The sequence below is a fragment of the Gavia stellata genome, chromosome 11, assembly GCF_030936135.1.
Source record: "Gavia stellata isolate bGavSte3 chromosome 11, bGavSte3.hap2, whole genome shotgun sequence".
Classification (NCBI taxonomy): Eukaryota; Metazoa; Chordata; class Aves; order Gaviiformes; family Gaviidae; genus Gavia; species Gavia stellata.
Window position 1 is genome coordinate 5,627,473 of NC_082604.1, and position 23,372 is coordinate 5,650,844.

The 23,372-nt window shown below is 45.4% G+C and overlaps 1 protein-coding gene across 1 annotated transcript; it reads right to left on the reverse strand.

Moving 5' to 3' along the window:
* Positions 1 to 1,468: 1,468 nt before the first annotated feature.
* Positions 1,469 to 22,678, reverse strand: KLHL6 (kelch like family member 6). The gene is made up of 7 exons (XM_009807328.2): positions 22,419 to 22,678; positions 17,172 to 17,337; positions 11,203 to 11,652; positions 8,571 to 8,808; positions 5,049 to 5,251; positions 3,869 to 4,082; positions 1,469 to 1,792 (listed from the first exon to the last, which is right to left on the reverse strand). Exons 1-7 carry the CDS (start codon positions 22,676 to 22,678, stop codon positions 1,491 to 1,493), a joined length of 1,833 nt encoding a protein of 610 aa, XP_009805630.1. The 3' UTR covers positions 1,469 to 1,490.
* Positions 22,679 to 23,372: the final 694 nt, after the last annotated feature.

The window sequence follows — 23,372 nt, forward strand, 5'->3', positions numbered from 1 at the left end:
TTGCAGGCTTTCTCAGGGAAGGACGCGGTGGAGACCTGCTGGGGGTCATGCACCTACCCCACGGGCTGCGTCTGCCCTGCTCAGCCCTCACGGTTGCGGCAGACTCACCGGTATGGTCTGGGGCCCTGCCGTACTGCTGAGCACTCTGGCAACAGTGTGCTGAAATTCAGGAACCCACGTTTTTTTCTCAGCCCAACATGAGAGAAATATTCTTTTTAATACTGTATAAGGCAAAAGGAGACATTACAGAGAGGGAGAGAGGCTGGAAGGAGTCACCGCTCTCTGCTTGGACAGATTTGTTTTGCACAGTGTTTTCTGTCTTGATTTAATGGTGAGTTGGCTCTTTCCAGCAACTAGGCAGGGGAGGAGGGACGGGAATGTGTTCCCAGCCTTTGGCCAAGAGTGTCCCAGAGCGTCCCGGGTGTGACCTCTTCAATGTTTATTTTTCTTTCCCCACAACTGACCCAGATGCTGGGACTTGAGACACGGGCCCTCCTGGCCTGCTGAACATTTGCCCCTCCTGGTACAGCATGTGATGGTCCCAGGAATCAGGCTGGGAACAGTACCTGGAACTGTTTTTCTCTCCAGCAGACTGTTCTGTCCGTTTGCATTCCAGGAAATCAAAACCCCTGAGAAAAATCCTGGGAGAGCACTGCCACCCAGTGGGGATGGAGGTGGGGATGGGAGCAGTCGGGAGCACCGGCACTCCACTGGTGTACACCAACGGCGAGAGGAAAAAGCCTTTCAGGCACAACAGCAAACCACCCCAGAATAGAACAAAAAGGAAACTAGGTTTTGGTCTGCTTTATTAGAAAACAGCTACAATGAATGTTCAGAGGAACCAGATTAGCGTTCGTTTATATTTGCAGCCTATGCAGTCTCTTTCTTGGGAATGACAGCAAAGTTTGCAAACTGAGGTGGATTTTTTCCGTCACGCAGAACTGAAAAACTAACAAAGTGTCTTCAAGCAAACAAACAAACAAACCAACCAGTTTTAACTTAATCTAATGTGCCAACCACTGGAAAAAAGCACAGCTTTGGAGGAAAGAACGTTATGTTTCACATCTTTCATTTCAAAAAGCATCTTCTCTTTTTCACTAGTAGGTGCTGCAAATCCAACTTAACACAATAAATAGTTGAACAAACTTCAGGACCAGCATGAGCCAGTTCAAGCACATTTCAGGGCAGATATAGCTGGGAAGTAAATTTCCCACCTGCACATCACATTTCTTTGCCTGATTGGAGGTATTGTGTTGGCAGGAGTAAACTACAGCTGGTCCCTTTGTTTTTCTGTGGAGGGAAGGAATTAAGATAATTTAAGGATATACTGTACAGAGGAAATGCAAGGGCTGAGCATATATACAGATACTCCCCAGAGGGGCCCCGTGGCGGTATTTCCATCCGTTGCTACCTGCAGCTAAAAACCATCATCATTGCAGTCTGTGCCACAGGGGCACGGAGGATTGGGTTTCTTTGCAGTTCTCCTACGGTCAGACAGAAACTGCCCCAGGCACAATCCTGCGGATGTGGGTGTAAGACTTCCTGAGGGTAACACTCCCATGATGAGACACCCCTCGAGGCAGGACACACTCTTCTGTCAGCTTCTGAGTTTCAGGGTCCCAGCACAGCACTGTTGCAATGACTTCGTTCTTTTCATCTCGGCCCCCGGTGATAAACAGCTTGTTGTTGCAAGGAGAAATCCCACAACTGGCTCTCTCATGGGTGAACTGAGTCACCAGGCACCAAGTGTCTTCCTGGGGGCTGTAGGAGTAGAGTGCTTTCATTGCCCCACCTGGAGAGGAAATGGGTATCAGTTTGCACCAGCCATTCCTGTAAGAGGTTTTAACTAAACCACCCACTTCAACAAGGCTCCATTCCTGACATTTGTAAGAATGATTTATGCCCCAAAGCTAAGAAAAAACAAGGTCACAGGATACTTTATTGTTTTGAAAGCCAGATCCGCAGAAGGCCACTTATTGTTCATGAGGCTGTGGAATTTAAAGCCAGAACAAACTGCTGTGGTCAGGCAGCGTGACCACAGCGCACACAGCAACAGACCTCTCTCATACCTGCTGCTTCAGCTAAGGACACAGCTTCAGAAAAATACGACCTTGTTTAGAAGAGCTTAGATCATGAAGGACTAGGCATGGTAAGCTGTCACTGTTAGAAATGGGTACATGATTTCTTCACTGACTCCTCTAACTTCAGTGTCCATCTGCCCATTAAACCTTCTTCTGCCTGGAGCTGGCTATTTTCAAAAGCCCATTCCTCGCTTAGGGGTTTGTCAGACTGAACTCGTAATCTTCTTGTGGGTAAGCTAAACAGAAAGTGACCTTCAGTTTCTCCATGTTCCCAAATCTGCAGTGATTCTTGAAACTTTCTGTGCACCTTTTCCAATTTTGCAGGGTCCTTTTCTTTTGAAAAATGGTCAATAGCTCAGTACCCAAGAAGGGCTATGGAAATATATTCCCTCCTGAGAATACCAACAGCTCAATGGTTCTTATTCTGAAATTTGCAGGGACTGGGTCTGTCTTCAACTGTATAGAATAGGCCTGGGGAAACCTTGAAGCCATGGTCTTATTCATGAATTGCAACAATGCCTACAGGGATCCTACCTGTTGGCAAAGTGAGCATTTATCTATTGTAGTTACAATAAATATTGGTTTTGACAATACTAATGCAGCACTTCAGGGATAATCAAGTCACTGTAAGGTGACCTAAACAAGTTTTATTTCCCAGTTGGAGCAGACTGAAAACATACATGTTAGTTACAGTGATTCATCTGGCAGTTGGGAATTCATCAGTCTGGGTAATTTGATTGCTTTGGATGCAGTAACCAAATGCTCTTTTATCTTTTAAACCTCAGGTAAGTCTGATTTCTATCCAGATTTAACTAGATCTGTTTTTCAGATAGAGAAACAATAGGTTTACTGGTGAAAGATGTGAAATGAATGTAACTGGAGTATCATGTCAAATTTTATCGGGAGTTGTATCAGCTAGCCCGTAAGTCATGCCTTCTCCTTCTGTCTCTCATCTTGTATGAAGAGGGTGATGTCAATCCTTGTGCTGAGAAGCACAAGGTATTTACATACACACAAGGTGTACGCATATATATATATATGTGCACACACATGCACATTACAAATCTCCCTTCAGAGAACCATTTATTGTTTGGTGATGCCCTGGCTCTATGTCAGCCCTCAGCACCATATTGATTACACGGCAAGTGAGAAACTTTCTGCGCCAGGGCGGGGCAGGAGGGGCACTCTTCAGAGCTCCTGTTTTGGAAACAAATGTTCCTCTTTCCTTCTTTTGGTTTTTCCAGCACCATCTGGAGATGTGTGCAGGCTCCCTCCTCCCTCCAGTCCAGATTGCCATCATTAAACTCTTGTTCTTCCATCTTTGCTTCCAGTTCTGGCAACTGACTGAATTAACCCCAAGCGTGATCTAGTGAAGAGGTCTGGATCTTTGGGTATCAGTGGCTCTGCTCCCATGACCTGCTCCTAGTACTCATATCCCTACATAAAGCCAGGGTGCAGTGGGCTGTGTAATGCCCCTGGAGAGGAGAGGGAACATGATGTAGCCATGAGGTCATGCCCTTGCCACTATGAACCCACCTTTGGATGGCTTTAGCTTGTTTCTGGGCTAGGTCCAGCTTTCAAAGACACCTGCCACACTAACAGGGAGTTCGACTTGGTGATTGTTCACTACTTTTTGTGGATGTGCTGGATTCCCATTCCTCACTAAGCTCAATGGGAAGAGCCATCTGACCATTTGATTATACTCCACAGAGTTTGTGGGTAAAACTAACACACAGGAACAAGCCCTGCTGTGTCTAGGCAAAAAGGAACATTAACGCTTCACCTACCCACAACATAAATGTGATCACGGAAACTTGCAGCATTGATGCATTTGGCTTCTACTGGCATGGCAGCTTTCAGGCTCCACGTGTTGGTCGCGGGGTCGTAGCACTGAGTCTTGTCCGTTGCCAGCTTCCCGTTGGGTCCTCCCCCGATCACGTAGAGATTCTTCTTGTAGCTCGCTGCTGCAAAGGAGCTTACATTGACCATGAGGGGAGCAGCCTGTGTGACCATAAAAAATAATTAGTAATCATTTTGATTTCAAGTAGTCAGACTGATGCCTATGGGGTGGGAGCCCGTGGGTGAAGTCAGACATGCCTTTTCAGATGATCAGTAGGGTTCAGAAGATGACATTTCTAGGGATAAGGGAGAAGTGTGTTTCAGCTTTTTCTTAAGACTGTAAACCCCTTAATAAAAATACGCTCTGTCCAAATGCTGTTATTAAAATTACGTTGTCAACAATTCAAAAGCTAGGAAATGTCAGAAATGCCCCAAATCTCCTTTACAAATGTTCTCTTACAATAGAAAATAAATAAATATTTGTACAATTATGTACATTGAGAAGACACAAGCAGCTAGTTTGTACTGATCTTTCTACTTGCAGCTGTGATTGTTAGATTCCTCTGCACTTTTTTTTTTTTCTAAAAACTAGGGTTTGTATCTGCCATTATGATGCCTAATCTCATTAATTTCATGGGTTAATTGGCTGACTAATACTCTCCTCTTGCTTGAAGTACAGTTAGTAGAACTGGTTTTTTCCATTCTGTTTACCTTGAAACCTGTACTTTCAGCTTAAATGTATAACCCATACCGTATATAATGCCAGGTTGATACACACATTATATATGTATTATGCATCAGAGCAGTAGTTTTCAGCCTGTGCTCTGGTGCATGTATACTATGTTCTTACTCACTGATTTATGGACTACTAGCTTTAAAAGCCAACTAAGAAAAGGAAAGTTAGGCATTAGATGTCTCACCGGCAATGATTAGCAGGCAATCCTGTGATTTTTACTTTCTGAAGGATACGCATTTCTATAGAAAAAATATTTAGGGTTTTTACAGACCGGAAATACTTAAAAGAATTGTACTAGATCCTGTCTTGTTCATTTTTATGATTTAAAGCCCTGACATTTTCTGATTAAAACGTTCCAAATGAGTAAAATGTTATGCGATGCAGCATCTTACCTCTGACCAGCAGTTATGAAAGGGATCGTATGCTTCCATGCTGTTGATTCTCTGCATGCCATCGAACCCACCAATGACATATACTTTGCCACCCAATACAGCCATTTTATGCCTCCATCGCCCAATATTTAGATACTCAATTTGTATCCATTTGTTGATGGAGGCGTTGTATTTCCAGACATCATGCTTTGTTTCTTTGCCACCTGCAGTGTACATGACACATGTAAATATGATACCATAGCTTGTATTTACTCAAAATCTCCAATATGTTTAAATTTTAAAACGTTCTCTCACAATAGAAAATAAATCATTGGCACTTATTGTTAGCTTCTTAATTACCTACACAAACGGCCTGGCCCTGTTATACAAGAAGAAAATTTCTGCATTTAGTTTACTTAATAGCAAAGGAAACGCTGAACAATTTCTACAGCCAAATATTCAATAAAGATAAATTACTGTTTCCCATTTTACCAGACCACAACCACTTTCAATACTGAGTGAATGACCAACCACACACAGCATGGTGATACGCAGGCAATTCTTGTGTACCACCAGAGCTTTGCAGGATGCTGGGAAGTGACAAATAAACAAACGTGTTTAAATAAGATAGTGGAGGATTCTGCAGCTGGTAGTGCCAAATCCCTGGAAGACAGGCAGAACTGCCAGTTTGTGCAGGGTAGCTCCAGTCAGCTAGCATAGTGGTTTACATTGTAAAACAAAAGCCCTGACTCTGAACTCCTATTAACAGTAGTCCTGCATGACATGTTAGAAGGTTTACTATTCAACCTTGGGACCATATGGCTGGGATCTCATTTTTGTACCTCTCCTTCTGGTCTCTTTCTCTGCTGACTTGAATTTGCTTCATATTTATAGATTGAAGATCAGAATTGGACCCTGCAAACTCATTCTAGAGCTGACTTGCAAATGAATCTTGCTAAAGCGGAGAGCAGTGTTTTGAACAAGCACTTCTGTTTGTATACAATTTTTGGTGTAACTGCAATACGAATGGAACTAGTTAAGCCTGAAACCACATTTACAGACTGAGTAGCTTATTCCATCATCTGCAACCTGATTAAACATTTGCTTCACTGGTGAATATACTGAAAAGAGAATTCATATTCCATTGAGAAAGTGTCTGCCTTCATTGGTATTCTGTACTGCAGCCAGATCACTGCAAAGTTATGGAGCTCATCTCTGGGCCAAATAGCAGATTGAATAGGAGAAAATTAGCATGCTAGAAAGAGTCGTTTGTAATGCTTTTGTCTCAGTATTTTTCACATGTATGCGTTGAATTTTATTTGCACTCAAATAGCTGAAGTGGCTGAAGGGCCTGAATGCGGCATTCATGATTACAATGAGGCTGAGAGACTGCAGGTGTTCCCTTTACCCCCCCTTGAAATTTCCCTTTTACATGAGCTTGTTCTGTCCTGCACAGGCTGAAACTCTGGTAGGAGCCTGAGCTGGACCAGGCGGGTGAACTTGCTGCACATCAAGGGGCAGGGAGAGATTTTTGAGAGAACTGGAGGTTTGTTTTGTTTCTGTTCTTTCTCTAGACCACAGTTCTTTCTAATTTGAGGAAAAATTGTAACTAAATTAGTAAAAGTATCAGAATGGTGAGTGATCATTCATTTCATTTTTAGTTACACTACAAATGTAGTGTTTCAGTCCATCCAGTCAAAGCATTTAAAATGTTCAGGTAAATGGCAATCTAAAAGTAGTCATAATCTTGAGCAAAGAATTTTCCTATTGTTCAGATGGTAAAAAAGCAGGGAAGACTCCAAACTATACCCAGGAAAATCAGCATGTGGGAGGGGAGATCAAGTTAGGGAAGAACGAAGTCATAGAAAACAAGAGTAGAAGGACACGCAGGAGGAGGCAGATGTTTAATCAGGATTCAGCCACTAATAATTTGGTTTAGCTAGAAAGAAACTACTGACTTTGGTCCACTCAGCCCTTTCTTTGGGTGGGAAGGGGGAAAAGCAGATAAGAGAAAGGCTAAGAGGGAATGGAAGAAGGGAGTGAAAGATACGAAATTAAGCAGAGAAGGAAGAAAAAGGACCTGAATAGCAGCAAGAGGAAAAACAGCTTAGACTCACCATAGCAGGGGGGGTGTAAGCCTGCCCTGGAGGTAGCCTGGATAGAGCATAAAATAAAAGCGGATAAGAGACACTGGAAAGGATGTCAAGAATAAGAGGAAGCAAAAAGCCTGTGACCTTGAAAAAGAGGAAAGGGTGAGAGATTAAAGGCGAATGGAAAAGAGACCTCTCAACTCAAGGGTGTGAAGGTGTGAGGGATGTTCCTTAGTTGGCATGTTTGAGTTAGGTTCCCCTCTACAGCTAACTTTTAACAGAGGGTCTGCCGCCAGGGTAAAAAGAAACTCCCTACAGTGGGCTGAAAGGAAAAACCTCCTTTATTTCTAACTAGGGAAGGAATAATCTAATTCTTATCCCAGCATAAAGATTTAATAAACTTTAAATTGTAATGAGGTGATAAAAACATGTGGATTCCCAAAAGGGAGAATGCAATAGAAGATTTTTGAATAAAGGCATAAATTCATACTTAAGCAAAGCATTCACACTTTAGCCCTCCCTTCTCCTTTCTACTGTCCTGTTTTAAGTGAACATAGAATTTGGTGCATGATTTTGTGGGAAAATGTGTCCTACAAATGGAAGCACTGCTCTGTATTGTGGTCTGTAACGTGACAGTGATTATCAGCTTGCTATCACATTTCCTTTGGAAAGCAGAACGAGATCATCAGACTTATTTCTGACAGGCCATCAAAACCAGCTGTCAAACTGACTAGCAAGCTTGAGTTTAACCTTTTTGATTATCAAAGGAAAAAGTCTATAGCTCCAGGATCAAACCTCTACACAGAGCTCAATTGTATTTGTGTGGGAAGTTCAATGTGCCTCCTGAAGCTCTGGGGATGAGGGCCTGCAAATGCTATGTTCAGACCCATGCTGTGTGCCTGGCCCATTGGGTTTCATCTGGCTTTGACAGTTAATATTGCCATTAGCAAGTGGGTACTTCCTGAGTCCTGTCTGATGCGCTGTTGAAGTCCTCCTGGAAATGCAGTTTTTAGGTAGCAGCCAAACAGCAGTGACTGTTCCCTGCAGGTTCTGACTGACCCTTGCAGAATGAGTCAGATTCTGGCAGGATTTTGCTTGTGCATGTGGAGCTGCAAATAGACTTGTTTCAAGAAGATGCTGGAGCAATTATTCTTCATTTTATGTTTGGTAAACTGTTCTCAGGGGCCCTTCCGTGACCATGGTCCCTGAGCGTTTAGGGTGCCACACACAAGTGGCCATGCATATAGATTAATATGGTTTGAAAAGGAATCCTGTGCTAAAACCAGGACTAGGCTGTGTCCTCAGACATCCAGCACTTTTCTGGAGCCTGTTCAAAGCCAAAGGTAGTGCTTAATTCTCTTAAAGCTGCCTCGAGCATGCTCTTGATTAAAGCTGGAAATAATTGTGAGAACCCTCTGCTCCCCTCCACCACTCCCAATGTCTTGTTCCTTACCCGATATGTAGACTTCGTTTTTTAGCGTAATGCATGCAAACTCCACCCATTTTTTATTCTCATTCTCCGTCTCCTGCTCTGTGATTGGTAATTTTGCTACTTCCAGGCGGCTTCGCCTCAAAGGATCCAGGCAAGTCACTTCTGCTACAAACTTCTCATCTTTTGTACAGCCCCCTATGATCATAAATACCTCAGACTGGAACTCGTGCATCCTGGGCTTGGTTCTTTCTGTAATAATCTAAATGCAAGCAAGACAGAGTGAGTACACAAGGCACTTACACCGCCAATTACAGAAAGGTCTGGTGACCTTTTTTCTGATTACCTGTTTTGCAAATCACAACTGGCTTACATCAGCTGAATGAATTATCAAATGCTCTCTAAGTTGAAAGCCTGGAAAGCATCCTAGAAGCATTCAGTAGAGGTTGCTGTATCCTTCGTTCAGCAGGATTTCTCCAACACTGGACTTGGTTGCTTTTGCCTACCCGCTAGGATCCTTTCAGATCCTCTTGCGAATTCCCAGGGTGGCTCCAAGAGCTACGAAGGTGAGCACTAGTGACAAGGCTGGGTGCATGTGAGGCAGCTGAAAAGGACAAGGTTTTATTTGGGCTGACAGAGTGAGGGCAAGGTAGGAGGGCCCCAAGGTTTGTGTATGCCCTGGGGAGCTTGGAGAGAGCAAGACTGCAGTTAGCGCTAGCAGAAAATAAGTGCTCTTATTATTTGTCCTGAAGAGATATGTTAAAGTGTCAAAGCAATAACAATTCTCAACTGTGGGGTTTTTTATTTGTTTCTTTGTCTCTAAGCCTTAATTTTAAGCCAAAATTAGAAGATTTACTTAAAGCCAGCACTGTGGTTAGCTCTAATTTACTGCCTGTTGGCTCAGTTTATTGACCAGGTCTTTGTTTCAGGGACACTGGAAAAAGTCACTTCCCGGGTAGATGTTCACCAGGAGGAAAGAATGCAGGGGGTGCTTGTAAACTTGTGTTCTGCTTGGAGGAAATACTTGAAAGCAAGTGGAAATGAGTGTCCCAAGGTATGCTGGCTCTATGCTGAAGGATAGAAGGAATAACCTTCTTTATCCTCCCCTACCCCCCAATTTTTCATACTGGAAGAAATGCAGTGTAAAAGGCATGGGGAGCACATAATGTTGCTCCTCTGCTTCTGCTGTATCATAGGGCATTTGCCAATTTGCAGACCCTCAAAATCTTCTGGGAGAGGTCTGCACTCCTCTGCAGTAACTGCAGTTATTACCTTCTGCATGCCCCAGCGAAGCAGCCCGTGGACCTGCAGGTTAAATGTTGTGACAGTAGGCAGCTTGCTTACAGTTTTACTTCTCTTTCTACTTTTAACATGTTTCTGTAAATTGGTGTAATTTATCTATATTAAAAAATATTATTTACACAGACATAAATCTTGTATTTCCCCTATGTTTAGCAAATTATTAGGCATTTTTTTTTTACAACATCTGTCCCAGAACTTGTCAGCTTTCAGAATTCTGTTTTTAACCCATCTGTCACCATTGCCAGGCGTCAGCCCCCGGGAGGATAGCTGGCAGGGCTGCCTCTGACGGCTGCCCCTTTGAAGATGAGTGTAACGAGTGTTCAGCCCTGAGCAACACTCCCTTTATCTATGCCGTGTGGACCTGACAGCACTGCTGAGTGGGGCAAGGCTTCCTCAAGGAGTTCCCACCAGACTGGCCGGCATTGCCTCAGGTCATCGTGTACTGTCTTACGCAGTCACCGGCACAAAGAGCCCTTGGTCTCTCGCCTGGTGCCAGTGACACATCCAACTGTTAGCGATGGATCCACAACATGCTCCTGAGGCCTCCTGCCTTCCTCTGACTCTCTGACTGAGGAGGCACACACGTTTCCTCACATGCTCACATACCTTTGCTCCTGTTGTGAAATCTGACCTCTGGTTGCTCTCCCCTCTACCCCATATTTTGGGTCTGGAGATGTGACTGATCCCTAACTTTCCAAAGAGGATGGGCAACTGAAGAACTGGAGATCCACCACAGCCTACCTGAAGCAGGCAGGACAGGACTCGACTGGATGTCAGGATGAACCTGTCTCTTTGGGTTCAGGGACCTCTGCAAATGAGGAAGATAGGCAGACCTCTCCTCTGGGAAGAGACCATCTTCTTCACGGGAGGTTGTCTCTTTCTGAAACATTTCCCCCCATAACTCACAGATGGAGATGTTACATATTCAGATTTGAAAGAGACATTACAGATTGTGGCACAGCTTAGTGGAAAAATTATTCTTCCTTTCTTAGGCTTGAAATGATAGCTGAGAGGGTGAGGTGTCAGGACTAACACCATTTGCCTTTTTGCTAGGGAAGTCACCTGGGGTCTTTGTTTAGCTGCGCAAGTGTGTGTACGAAGGGTTGAGCTCAGATGTTCATAAACAGGAAGCTGTACACTTTGTTTTAAAACAACCTACCAAAAGCTTCTAAACTCTCTTAAATCAGTAGGGTAACTGGTGAGGTCCACCTTGACTTTTCAGTAGCACCAGTTAGTGAAACTTCAGTGTGAGTACCTTTTTCTGCCTCATGGTACTGCTCCTTCCGATGGGATTTTTGAGCAGAAGCATGAGACATTTAGAAAGAGCAGCAAATACCTTCCTTTTATTACTCACCTCATTGCCTGACAGATGGTACATTCTTGCTTCCTGGAGCAAAGGAAAGACATCTGGACACTGCCGAATGAGTTGATCGGCTTCAACAGTCTCTACGAAATACCAGGGGTCCAAGAGGGGCAGCCGGACATTCTCCAGCACGTATGGCAGGAGAGGAAACCTTTCCGACTCCTTGTAACGAACCCAGTTCATTACAGTTTCGAACACTTGTGCCTCTTCCGTGACATAGAGGTCATCACTCTTCAGCGTGCTGCAGAGAATGTCAGCTGGCAGCTCCAGAAACTCCTCATAGTTCAGGACCTGGGTGAAGTTCTGGATAATGTAGTTCTGCACTTGTTGCTTCAGGCTGTGCAGGGAGTGGGCATCAGCCAGCCTGAGGATGCCAACACAGTTCTCTGGCTGGAGGGCTTCAGTGAGAAAACTGGCACAAGCATCTACCATGCGAAGGAACTGTGGACAGAAAAAGCATGTATAAGCACAGAGCGGTTACTTGTATGACTGTAACACGGGAGAGCTATGGAGCTTTAGGGCTGGGTCCCAACCAGTCATGCGCAGTACAGCAAAGAGTTGGGGGAGACAAGAAATCAGTCATATAAGGACAGATATCTCCTAGAATCTGCAGTCTGAAATGAAAATTTCTTCCTCCCACTGTTTTTTCTCCCTCTGCATCCATATTTCTCCTTTTCCCTCTTGGAGGACACAGAAGACCTGTGACAGTCATGAATTTTATTTGTTTCACAAAAGTAAAGGGTTTTCTACCATTCCCCTTCCCTCCACAAGATCTCAAAGCACTAGCAACCATGGAGTTACAAAGCACAGATAAGGTCCCCAGGCTTCAGATGTGCTCACCCTGCTTCATCTTGCATGTCAGCTCGGATGAACTAGAAGGGAGTCTGGTTTTGGAGTGCAGGTGGCACCACTGTCTGTATTTATGCTCCCACCATCCAAACTCTGAACGTGTCTGAGGCCTTGCAAGGCTGGTGGAAAATGAGTGCTGAGGTCTGGGAGGTTCGGGCCACAGTGCAGCCTGCCCCGAGTGTATGGGCATGCTGTGGTGTACTGGGGGACGTGGCAGGAAGAGACTGACCATCAGCAAATCTTTTAGTTGCCTGACAGCCAGGGTTGTCTGGCTGTTGTGGGGGAGGCCTTCGGAGGTTTTAGTGACCTTTGTTTTCCTTGTCATCACCATTGGTTCAAAAAAACATAGATGTGCATTTTACACACAGAGTCTGCTTAATCAAAGAACTTCCCATGTTTGCATTCAATAGGGCATCACAACTACTCTCATTAATTTCCTTTGCACAACAGCCCCACCTGAGGGTCCCAAATGTGCAGATCCTGGACCACAGACGTCTGTGGGGCATTTACCATGAACTACGATGTGAGCTGGGTTGCTGGTGATTATTCAGGAATTGGGAACCAGTTTTGGGTACACCTTATAAGTTACAGTCCTTTACCCTGGGCTTTCTGTTGCCTCTGTGATTTCAGATATGGATAGGGCATCGGTATTTCATGTTGGTTTTGCCACTGAGCAGTGCAAACAGCGACACACAGAAAGACGGGTCAGAACTGATGCTGTGCATTTCTGTCCACGCTTTTTGGGTCCTTTTTCCATCCAGCATCAGCAAGCAAACCATTTTAACTCGTTCTGTCCCACTGGGGAAAGTTGCACAACAGTAAATTAGGGGCAAAGAGGAAGCGAAACATTGTTAAACACTGTAGTATGTAGATTTGTTTCGGTAATTAGGGTAGAATCTTCCAGACCCGACGGTGTCTTGTTGACACATTTAGACTGTTTACCAGAGCTGAGCGATCGCAGACGCTGCGTACAGACTACCTGGTTCCTGTTTTACATTTAGCCGTGGTCAAGAGTTTAGAGAAATGCAACTGACTGATGAACAAGGGTACGCGAGGTCTCAGAATATGTTGCTGCCGTTGTGATATAAATATGTCAGCGGCACGCTGTGGCACCGCAGCAGAGCTCGGCGGCCCCTTGGTGCCTGCCACGCTCACATTGCCTGTTCTCTGGGCTAGCTAGCACAAGGCTAGCACTTTGAACTCACCAGTGAGTTTCCCTGAGGGTCTGAAAGGACTCTGCCAACATCAGGTAGACCTCAGACATGCGGCAGGTTAAGCATTAGCCCTTTAAAAGTTGGCAGTAACGAGGTGCAAAAAAATAAAAGTGGGACTTGCCAAGGTCACTCATCAAATCATCCACAAGTCTGGGAATGGACCCCAAAACAACGTTCTCACCAGCCTGCAGCCCAACCACTGTAGAGTGCTCTAATTATTTATACATGGCTTGGTAAGAGTGATACTCACGAGATGACACCAGAGGGTTTTCTCCCAGGCGGTGCACACTGGTCCAACGGCCACGCAGGCACCACTGATCATGCTGGGTAGCTGTGTTTGTGGCCAGATGAATGCGGAACTGTGAGGTGTGGGTGTGAGAAACAGTCCCCGCCGAGGGCTTAACCAGAGAAGTCGGACCACTCAGGAGCTTATCAAGGCAGGACTTCCCCTCATCTCCGTGCTGCGCTGTCTCCCCACCACTCCCTTTATGTAGAGACAAACTCCCCCCAGAACCCCCCCAAACTTGCTGGGCATGCTTCAGTCAGTCCCATGAGAGCAGGTGACTCAGGAGAACACCCAGGAGAAAGACATCCCTGAGCCTCTGCTTCATCTGCTCTGACTATTCTTGCAGAGCTCTAAATTTTCTTCTCTTCCTTCTGCAAGCACCCCTCCTAATGCCACTCCAGGCATTTTAAAAGCCCTGTTCCCTGGGAACAGTTTCTTCAATAACTGGGTCCTCCTAATACGCCTTTGAATCCAGGTTCTTACTTGCTAGAGACGTCCCATATGCTTACTGGGCCTCCACTTGGCCTTCTCTCTGAATTATAAAACCTATTCTCCCCATCTAAGTCCTTGCTTGTCCCAGCTTTGATTCAGCTGTCTAGTGTAAGCAGTGCCAGCAGCCCTGCCTCCTGCTATAACCCCCAGAAAGGGAAGGGAAGGGAACTGTGGTTGAAAGGGCTCTTATTCATAATCCCTCTCTGTATGCAGCACACTTCAGGGTCAGATCCTGCACCCTGCAGCTGCGCTGCCCTCGGCCACCCACTCTGCCTGTGGCTGCAGGGGCAGCACGTGCCGGCTCAGCAGCAACACCTGCGTCCCAAGGGATCCCCATGGCAGTGAAGGGGCACAGCGACCCTTGCAGGGTGGCTCTCAGGAGAGCTGACACCTTTCTGAGCCTGTGAACCGATCTCCGACCTGGAGCTGCCCAGAAGCCCTTCATTAGGAAATCACGCCTTCCTGGCTGGCACAGCTGGCACTGCGCGGTGACTGCGGTGCAACTAGCACTGTCCTGCGACAGCCACCCTGGCTGTTCACTTCTAGGTGGCTGCAGGATGGTCTTCAGATAATTGGCAAGGTATTTTCCTTATAGTGTCTTGTTCATGGAAAGTGGATTAACATGCAGATGAGAAGTACTTTGAGAGTCAGTAAGGCCATCAGGCTGGTGGTCCCTCCGCCGTGCCCTGGGGGCAGAGCAGCCCTGCTCTGCTTAGAGCAGTCAGAGCGAGGCAGCTCGGGGCATCCTCCGCTGACCCCCTGCAGCTGGCTTTTCCATGGCAGTGGTCATCACAGCCCTTCACAACGTCTTATCTGCTCAGAAGCTTGCTTCCCTCCCACTGTCTCTTTGCTTCCACTAAAGCAGCTGATGTGGCCCCTGACCCAAGCCATGCTGAGGGAGGGGTGTAATACAGAGGTTCATGGGGGGCCAGGATGGGTGTAGCCAGGTCTGAAGGTTATTGTTGAATTACCGTGGGGGAAGCAGAGCTCTCTGCCACAGCCCTGACAAGCAGCTGAGATCCTGGCCCTACCAAGAGGTGAAACGATGAGCTGCTCTGCAGGCAGTGCGGGCGGCAGAGGGTGCTGGGCTGGATCCAGGGTGGGCACCAGCCTTGCGAGCATGGTGGCTGGGCAGCTGCCAGCCCAGACAGAGGAGATGACTGTTGAACTCATGTTGCAACTGTGTTCTAGGTGGAAAAAATTTGTCTGGGTCACTTCAGGGTGAGGCTTAGCTGTTCAGCAGCTCCCTGTTCCAAACCCTTCACCTGCTTCCCCCAGGAGGAAATCTCTGTGCACAAAGCACACTGCGGCAGGGACTTCGGCTCTCTCTGAATAGCCTTCTACCTCTCCCCGCTGCCAGTTTTGGCTGCATTTGGTCAAAACGTATTGGAAGGGACTAAGGGAAGGCGTAATTATGCAAAACTTTTTCAAAAGCAGTTTCTAGAGAAAAGTGGGGTATCTATATCGGAACATCTTGAGCCATGCAAGTTGTTTCTTTTTTGGTTCTTTGTCAAGTCTGAGAGATTGAAAAGAGGCACTGCCAAAAATTGTTGCTAGTCAGATAAAAAAGTTCTATTTGGAATTTGTTTTTCTCACGTGTCATTAATTGGAAAGGAAAGAATTTCCCAACCAAAAATGTTACTATAAATTGCAGAATTAGTCTTTTCAGCTGTTGATCTATTGAAATGAAACATTTGACTCTTTTAACTCTTTCTGTTTGTTCTTCGGCATAAAGAGCAGAGACAAGCTGGCAGAACGCTAGTAGTTGCTAAATCTTCTTTACACAAAACACATTTTCAGCCAAAAACCTCACCCGTGTATAATGTGAAGCCTTAAGGCCTTATAAATCTTGAGAGTATCCAAGACCGTTGCAGTAAGACTTGGGATCGCTGCTCTTAGTTGAACATTCCTGGTTTTCTAGGTTTTTCTAGTTTACTATTCTTGCTCATGGTACTGTCATGATTTTATCATTACTCTAAACGCTGTTTGATAGTTTTCTTAAAGCACCAGACTTGGGAATCGAATGTAATCTTAATTTTAATGAAAAATAGGGGAAAGAAAGGAAAATACAGAAGTTTATGCTTTTGATGGTTTCAGAAAAAAAAAACCTGAGGAATGATCCTAAGGAAAAAAGGTTCAGAAGAAAACAAAAAGAACACAGAGAAGTGTCCTGAAAATGAACCAAAAGTAACCTTTGAGTGCTGCCAGTTTGCAGTATTGGTCTGCTGAAAATGTCAGTAGGTTACTGCACTCCAGCCCCAGGCAACATTAAAGCTACACCACCTTTTCTAAGTTACCTTGGGGAGTACTTTGTGATAACTTTCCCTTCTCTCCCCACAGCAAGTACCAGCTCCCATTACCCCAAAGGCCACAGGTTCATTTCAGAGCAAAACCTCCCATGTAAGATCCAAGAATCTGAAGTTCATAATGAACCACGGTGATATGGAGTCAGGTGTTTCTCACCTTCCTTAATGAAAAGACTGGACACACATACACACATTGGCACTTGGCAGGTTACGCTGGTTGCAATTTGTTAGCAATTTGCAGCTTGGTACCAGGGACTGCAATTTGGTAGACCTCACAGGTGATTTACAGGACACGTGAATACCTCAGCGACCAAAGGCTGAGTAATGCTGCTCAAGTCTGACTTCCCACAAGTCCCAGGTCATGACTAAAACCCTTTACATGGAGAGTTCTACAAAGGAGGATGCTAACTTTGGCTGGGGAGCCTCCACCTCAAGGCAATGGAGAGGGAGAGACAAAGTTAGCTTCCTGCTCTGGCTGGCCATGCCAGCCACTACCCACTAACTCTTTTGGGCTGGAGGGTGACCGGACTTCGCAGGCTGACCTGAACCTCAGGGAGCACTGTCCCAGCAACACAACCCTGTTGCCTGGCAAGCGGCACATGGGAGCGGCTCTTGGAGGCAGAGCCTGGCTGTTTGCACAGCAGCATTCCAGTACATGGCTGCGACTGCCATTTTTTACCACAATGTAAGTAAATATGAAGCAAAATGCTTCCAGAACCCATGAAATCAGAGAAGTTTGCAGTGTGTTAACCAGGGTAAGACATGGTGTGCCAGAGCGACAAGACTGGATCAGTGCATTTGAGTTATCTGTACCTGAAAGAGGCTGGCAGCTTCCAAGACTTTCTGTACGTTTTGCTTTGTGATAAGCATCTTGCTGGTGTAGGTGTAGTCCAAGAGTATATTCATGGTTTCTGCGTCAACTCCTTTAAGTATGATCTTCTCTTCATATTTCTCTCTTAAATCATTGCAGAACATGGCCCTGAAAAGAAAGCCGTTTATCTTTTACTTTATCCCAGCCAGGATGAGGCATTCTGAAAGCATTTGGTTGTATAGATTTCAACATGGAATACTCCGATTGCTTCATATTTTATGCAACTAGTCCTATAGCAACGTAACAAGGAAAATCCTTTTGTTGCTTTCATACTCTACTTATGAGTTTGATAAGGCATACACACATGCTGGATAGCCCAGAGCTGGACTCTACTGTAGACCTGGAGCTCCATGAGAGCAAAAGGCAGCTGGGACCTTCCCTGAGTCATGCTCTGTGTCTGGACTGATGCTGCAGAGCAGCTGTGATGTCTCACCTGCTGGCCTCTTACAGACTCTTTCTGTTTCTAGTACAGGCCCAGCTCATTAACCCCAAACCTCCAAGCCGCTGGCATTCTTCATACTTCATTACCACTTGGAACATGTACTTTATAGCCCTTGGCAAGGTCAATACCCCTGTGCCTCCAAGCTGCAGAACGCTGCTTAGACTGAACCCTGAGAGACAGACTAGATCGACATGTCTGATAGCCTCGCCTCTAAACTTCCCAATGTATCTTTGACCCCATTAACAGCAGGAATGGGCCAGGAGAGAATGGCTTATGGATTTTCTTGTAATTAAGAGCCTGACTTTTCCTCTGCTAAATTTTGGGAGCTTCTGGTAGGATTGTGGAGTTGGTACCTCTTGGCTAGAGAAGTACTTGAATAATCATGAATTGGAACTACTGTTAGCCAGAAAGCACAGGGATTTCATGCATGTTGATACCACCTCTTCTTTGATGGATAATACTGCATTTGAAAGGTGACCGCCACAAACACCTTTGGTATTAGTCAGATATTTCATGTGGAATATAAATCAGAAATTTCTCTAAGAGCTATTTAAATCCACTTTGCATTGTGATAGCTGCAAGGCAAACACACATGTCTTCATCTGCATTTTCATTTCATAGTCTTAAGTATTTCTTCCAATGTTCTTGCTTTTATTTAAAAGTTTGATCAGTCGCGTCTCGTTCACTGCATTCAGAGGGCAAGATTTCACATCATTTGGAATCTGGCTCAACAGATTAGAAGTACATGAGTCCACTTGTAACTGCGTTGGTGAAAAACATGTGCTGATCTAAAGTGTAATTAGAAGCACTCTTTACCCTGCATACCAAGCCCTTCTTTATTAGTCATGTACAATGTTGACAGGACAGTGCAACCTGGGAAGTGGCTAGAGGTCCAAAATCTTAGGCCATGCTTTTCTTGTAAAAGCGGTGCCAGAATAAAGCTGTCTGATTGACACATCTTACTGGAACCAAGATGTAAACAGTTTTTATTGCAAAGCAGTTAGGCATAGTGAATGACAAATGGATGGAAGATACCAGCTGCTTGTTGCTGTAAGGGCTACCTGTTCCCTGTCTCAGCAGAGATTTTTATAGCAAGAGAGAGCTGGTATTAGTTATCTCAGTGTATAAAACTGCCTTTTGGATAAAGAGACCTAACTTTCAAGCAGGAAACTTGGGCAGAGAAGTTACTTGTCAGAAAAGATGTTCAGCCAAAATTCTCATTTTCCCTTCACTCGCCTCAGCTCATTAGAGGTTTTTGATTCACTACTCTGCTCCATGGTCCAGTTTCTGTTGCCACTGAAATCAGAGTATTTGAAAGGCATTAAGACAAAATGCTCCTTAACTTCAGTGAGTGCAAGACTGGGATTCTCCTTAGCTTCTCTCCCCTTCAGCAGTGTCTAATGTTGTACATCTGCGGCATGCAGGCAGGTGGCCATTTGAAAACAGCAGCCCTCAGAACCCACTTCTCCCTGGGAACGGGGTTTCAACGGAGAGGGAGGTTTGCACAAAACACCCTATCAATTGCACGGGATTGATAGGTGCCGAGTGCTTCATCTGAATGAGAAATCGGCCGTTGTAGGACACAGGTGTTGTCTGCTCTTGTTCCTTTTATCTCTTAAACTGGTGACTCCAGTCTTGTATTTAACCATCCCTGTCGGGGAGGTGAGAGCTCTCACTTCCATCCCGCAAAGCCAGAGTGTTTGATGGAGGTCAGTTAGAGATACTCAGCGTTACACCATTGCAAGGCTGCTCAGAAACCAGCCTCAGGATTCTGGTGGAGGCTTTGCACAGGGATCTTGTCAAAGTGCTTTCACCTATCTGTCTCCTAATCTGTGAAATTGCATTAGAGCTGCCATCCGCTCCCAATCTCGTAGGGTACGGATTCATGTAACATGGCTGCAACCTGCAGAAATCACACATCTAAAGCACCATGCCCTCCCATCAGTACTCCTCTCCAGAAAGTGGCAGGGCTGAATAGGGCAGTGCTATCCAGGAGAGCTGACTCCTGTAGTGGCCTTGCTTCTGCTCAGATGGAGTGGACCTCATTCCCACCCTGTGTGCCAAACAGAGGGAACACCCTGACACCACTCGGGACTGATCAGGCTGAGCTTCTCTCCTGGGGATTAAAATGCTGCTTCTGAACCATTCCATACTTACCCAGAGAGGTGTGTGATTATTTTCTCTGGGGCTCTAAATCCTTCAGATATGGTTACTAATTTCGTTGTCTGTTTCCCTGGTTCCTGTCCCTGTGTAATTCTAAACTAAGCCTTTGAACCAACATTTACTCCAAGAAATGCACATCTGAAGTGAGTGCCCAGGGCGAAATTTAGATGCCTAAAAATGGGTAAATTTAGAAAAAAACAGGAAGAAAACTCAATAAAACAAATGAGGGGTTGCAGTTTGTGAAGCTCTTTTTAAACACCCACCCACACTGGAGTGCTTGTGCTTGGAATTATGAACCTGACTTCAAACAACCGTGCAGGAGTTTGAGGATGCTCTGGAAAATATTGCTTCAACCTCACCCAGCCCTGTTCTCCCATTACCTTGGGCAGTGCAGGTGTAAAGAACTACTGCTCCACCTTGGTCAGCTTGTGTTTTTCTTCTCTGCTTTCTTACCTTCATCCAGGTAAATGGAGAGTCAATGCTTTTATGTCTATAGATGCAGGACGTGTGAGAAGTACCAGTCTATCTACTCTCAAGCAGTGGTGAAGGAAGGACTAGAAGTTGTTAGCTTTGTTTAACTGCGTTCAAGTCAGCTGCTACGGACTGCTTGCATTATGGCACCCAACAGTCAGGAAGGGGGTTGTGTAACGTGCTGTTGCAGGGGAATGAAGCCCATGACTCACAGGGTCCCTTTGCTTTGCTCCTGTGCACGGGTGTTAGAGGCCCTGTAATAGCATGGAAAGACTCGCAGGAATAATGTGATTTAAACTTTCTTCTTTTTTTGGGCCCATGCAGCTTCTAGTGAATTATGGCAAGATGAAGCAAGCCGCCTTGTGAGTAGCAGAACTAGTGAAGCTCAGTTCCCAGCAGACTTGTGTCCTCCTTTCCCTCTTCGCAGTAACCTCAGCTTCCCCTCCCTGAGCCCTCCATTCTCCCTCGTTTTTCCTCTCACACACATTTTGCCGTCCCTCTCAGGACGCTCAGCTCTGTGCTGGCTGCCTGTGTCTGGCTGAGCAAGGGCAGCGCGTGCTTTGGCTGGTTCTGGGCACTGCGTGTGTTGGCTGGCCAGGACGCGGTGCTCGTTACCCAGCTGAGCACCATGGGGTCCCAGTCCTGGCATCTCTCCTCTGCCTAGCTACTGATTTCCATCAAACTCGTGGGAACTTCAGTTTTGAGATTTCCACCCTCTGCCAAACGTGATTGAAACTAACCCAAAGACTAATGACAAGAAGCACTGACAGGCAGAGAGTGTGATATAAGAAACCTGAACTTTGTGGGAAGCCAGGCCAAGCGCCCAGGGGGGCAGACCCTACGCATGTGTGCCATTGCCTTGGGATGAGATGACCTCCAGCCGGGTATCCCCCTTCCTTCAAAGGGACAGGCTGTAGCTCAGCGCTTAGTGGAAAACCGGCCAACAGTAGTTATCGGAAAACTGTCTTGCCTGTTTTTAACTGTTGAAGTCCATTCTGATTGCAGCACCTTTCTTCATAGAAAAAGAGAAATTGTTTTTTTGTCAAAGTATCATTATGGTAATTCTGATTTTAATTTGTGCATCAGCTCTCCTTCCTGCACACAATGCTGCTAAGAAATATTGGGGCATCTCTGCTTTTAGTTGCACATTTTCACATATGCAATCTATACGGTCTATCTGTAGAAATAATACCTATCTCCATATATTCACAGACACGATCTCTATTACGAGATGATAAAAGCAGAACTGCTTTTCCAGGCACTACCAGCAAAGCTTACCAGACTCCATTAAAATTAGCTTTCTGCTCACGTCACAAGTGGTCACAGGTTCTTTTTTCTCATGTTTCCTCTGTAGCTATTCAGTCATCTGACCACTTTAGCAGTAAAAAAAGAAAGAAAAAAATCCCAGCCATGCAAATTTGATTGTCTAAATGATAATGGAAAATCTGTGTTAAAACTGATACCGAGTTCCTCTGTGTGTCTAAAATTTGTTCTTGCTGGCCAGTAGTCTCAGATAGACTATTTATTGTAGTACTGAAAGAATGAAAAATTCAAGAGGACCAGAAGGAGGGGGTGAAACGGTAAAATTGCTTTCAAGGAGTATTTCCCATTGCAATTGATTTTCGGTAACCCTAGGAAAGATGGAAAATTCCTTCTCTTTCCTCCTCAACAATTTTATGCAATATATATTTTTACCACAGAATGGTAATGGGAAAAATTATCAAGGTTCACAAACCCACTCCTATCTCAATAAAAATACCATGTGATCTGAATGAATATTCCTCTTTGCCTGAATCCCAAAGGGACAATACAGGGGGCTACAGATACTTGGTTAAAACACCATTTTCTCATCCACTTGTCTGCCAACCATTCTCTTGTTTCTTTGCGTGCCTCCAGCGGACTTGCTGAGTGCTGGTATCAGAACTCCGGCAAATCCACAACTTGGCACCTGCCTTATTTAAGTCTCCAACTTTAAAAAAAGAGCTGAAAGGTGTCAGGAATTACAGACTCACTGCAAATTTGCAGAGTTTAGCACCCAGTTTACACTCCCTGGAAATCTACAGTTCAAGCCTAAGAAGCAAAGTTTATTGGGTTTGTTTCTTACATGCCTTACCTGAAATAATTGCTTGCTGCAGCAAGGACCACTCGGTGACAGGAGAATTCCCTGCTGTCCACGCACAGGATGACATCTGTAAGGGAATTTTCAAGCCGAAGGTTCTCCAGGCCATTCTGGAGCACCAGAGAGAGACCCGTATCATCAAACTTGACCTTTTCACCACTCGAGACTTCCACCAGGTCCTCCATTTTTGTCAAACGCTCATTGTCCAAAGAGATCTCGGGCTCCTCAGAGCTCTTCTCCAGCGTGTCCCCCATTTTCTGGCCAGCACCGTCTCATTCTGTTGGTGCTTCAATCTAAAAAGAGCTCCTAAGCTTCAGACGAGTCACACTGCAGAAGTTGGGCGGATTTCCTGTCCAGAGGTCTCTGCTTATCTGTAGCTGTCACACACACATAACAGGAAGCCTTGCACTTTCTCATCCTGTTAACACAAACAAAGGCTGGGTTTTTTTCGGTGAATTTCAGGCAGTATCAACGTGTTTAGAAAGGACTTAAGATGCCTCTGGATGTGAGAAGATTACAAGTGACAGGGAAGGCCTGCTTCCCACCCTCAAGACAGTCCCTCGCTCTTATCCGGATCTGCTGGTTGTAGTGATAGGTGCACCATACGGCTATCGAGTCACTCCTGGCAGAGTGGGCTGCTAAGGGGAAGAGGGTATTATTTTAAATTCCTTTTTCCAGGTATGTGATTATTAATCATTGAGCTGGTTTTGGGTTTGTTTTTGGTCTTTAATAACATGCTGCCATATTCAGAAAGCCCTCCAAGCGGCTGTTTCTGTCCCTCATGACATGGTAGCTGACAAACATTGGATGGCTTGTCTTTAAGGCTAAATCGGCATAACGCTCTTCAGGACATGGAGCAGCATCAAAGACCTCGCAGCTGATGGTCTTCAGGCCACACTGCCGGGCACAGTGATGTCCTGCATGGGTCCATGCAGCCAGTGCCATGCC

Bases quoted from the DNA above. Each gene is read 5' to 3' on its own strand.
- KLHL6 (XM_009807328.2), bottom strand. From the start codon at position 22,678: ATGGGGGACACGCTGGAGAAGAGCTCTGAGGAGCCCGAGATCTCTTTG. The intron at 8,809-11,202 runs GTGAGTAATAAA...GCTTGCATTTAG, and splicing joins ACCATCTGTCAGGCAATGAG to ATTATTACAGAAAGAACCAA. The intron at 1,793-3,868 runs GTAGGTGAAGCG...TTTCCTCTCCAG, and splicing joins TGATCACATTTATGTTGTGG to GTGGGGCAATGAAAGCACTC.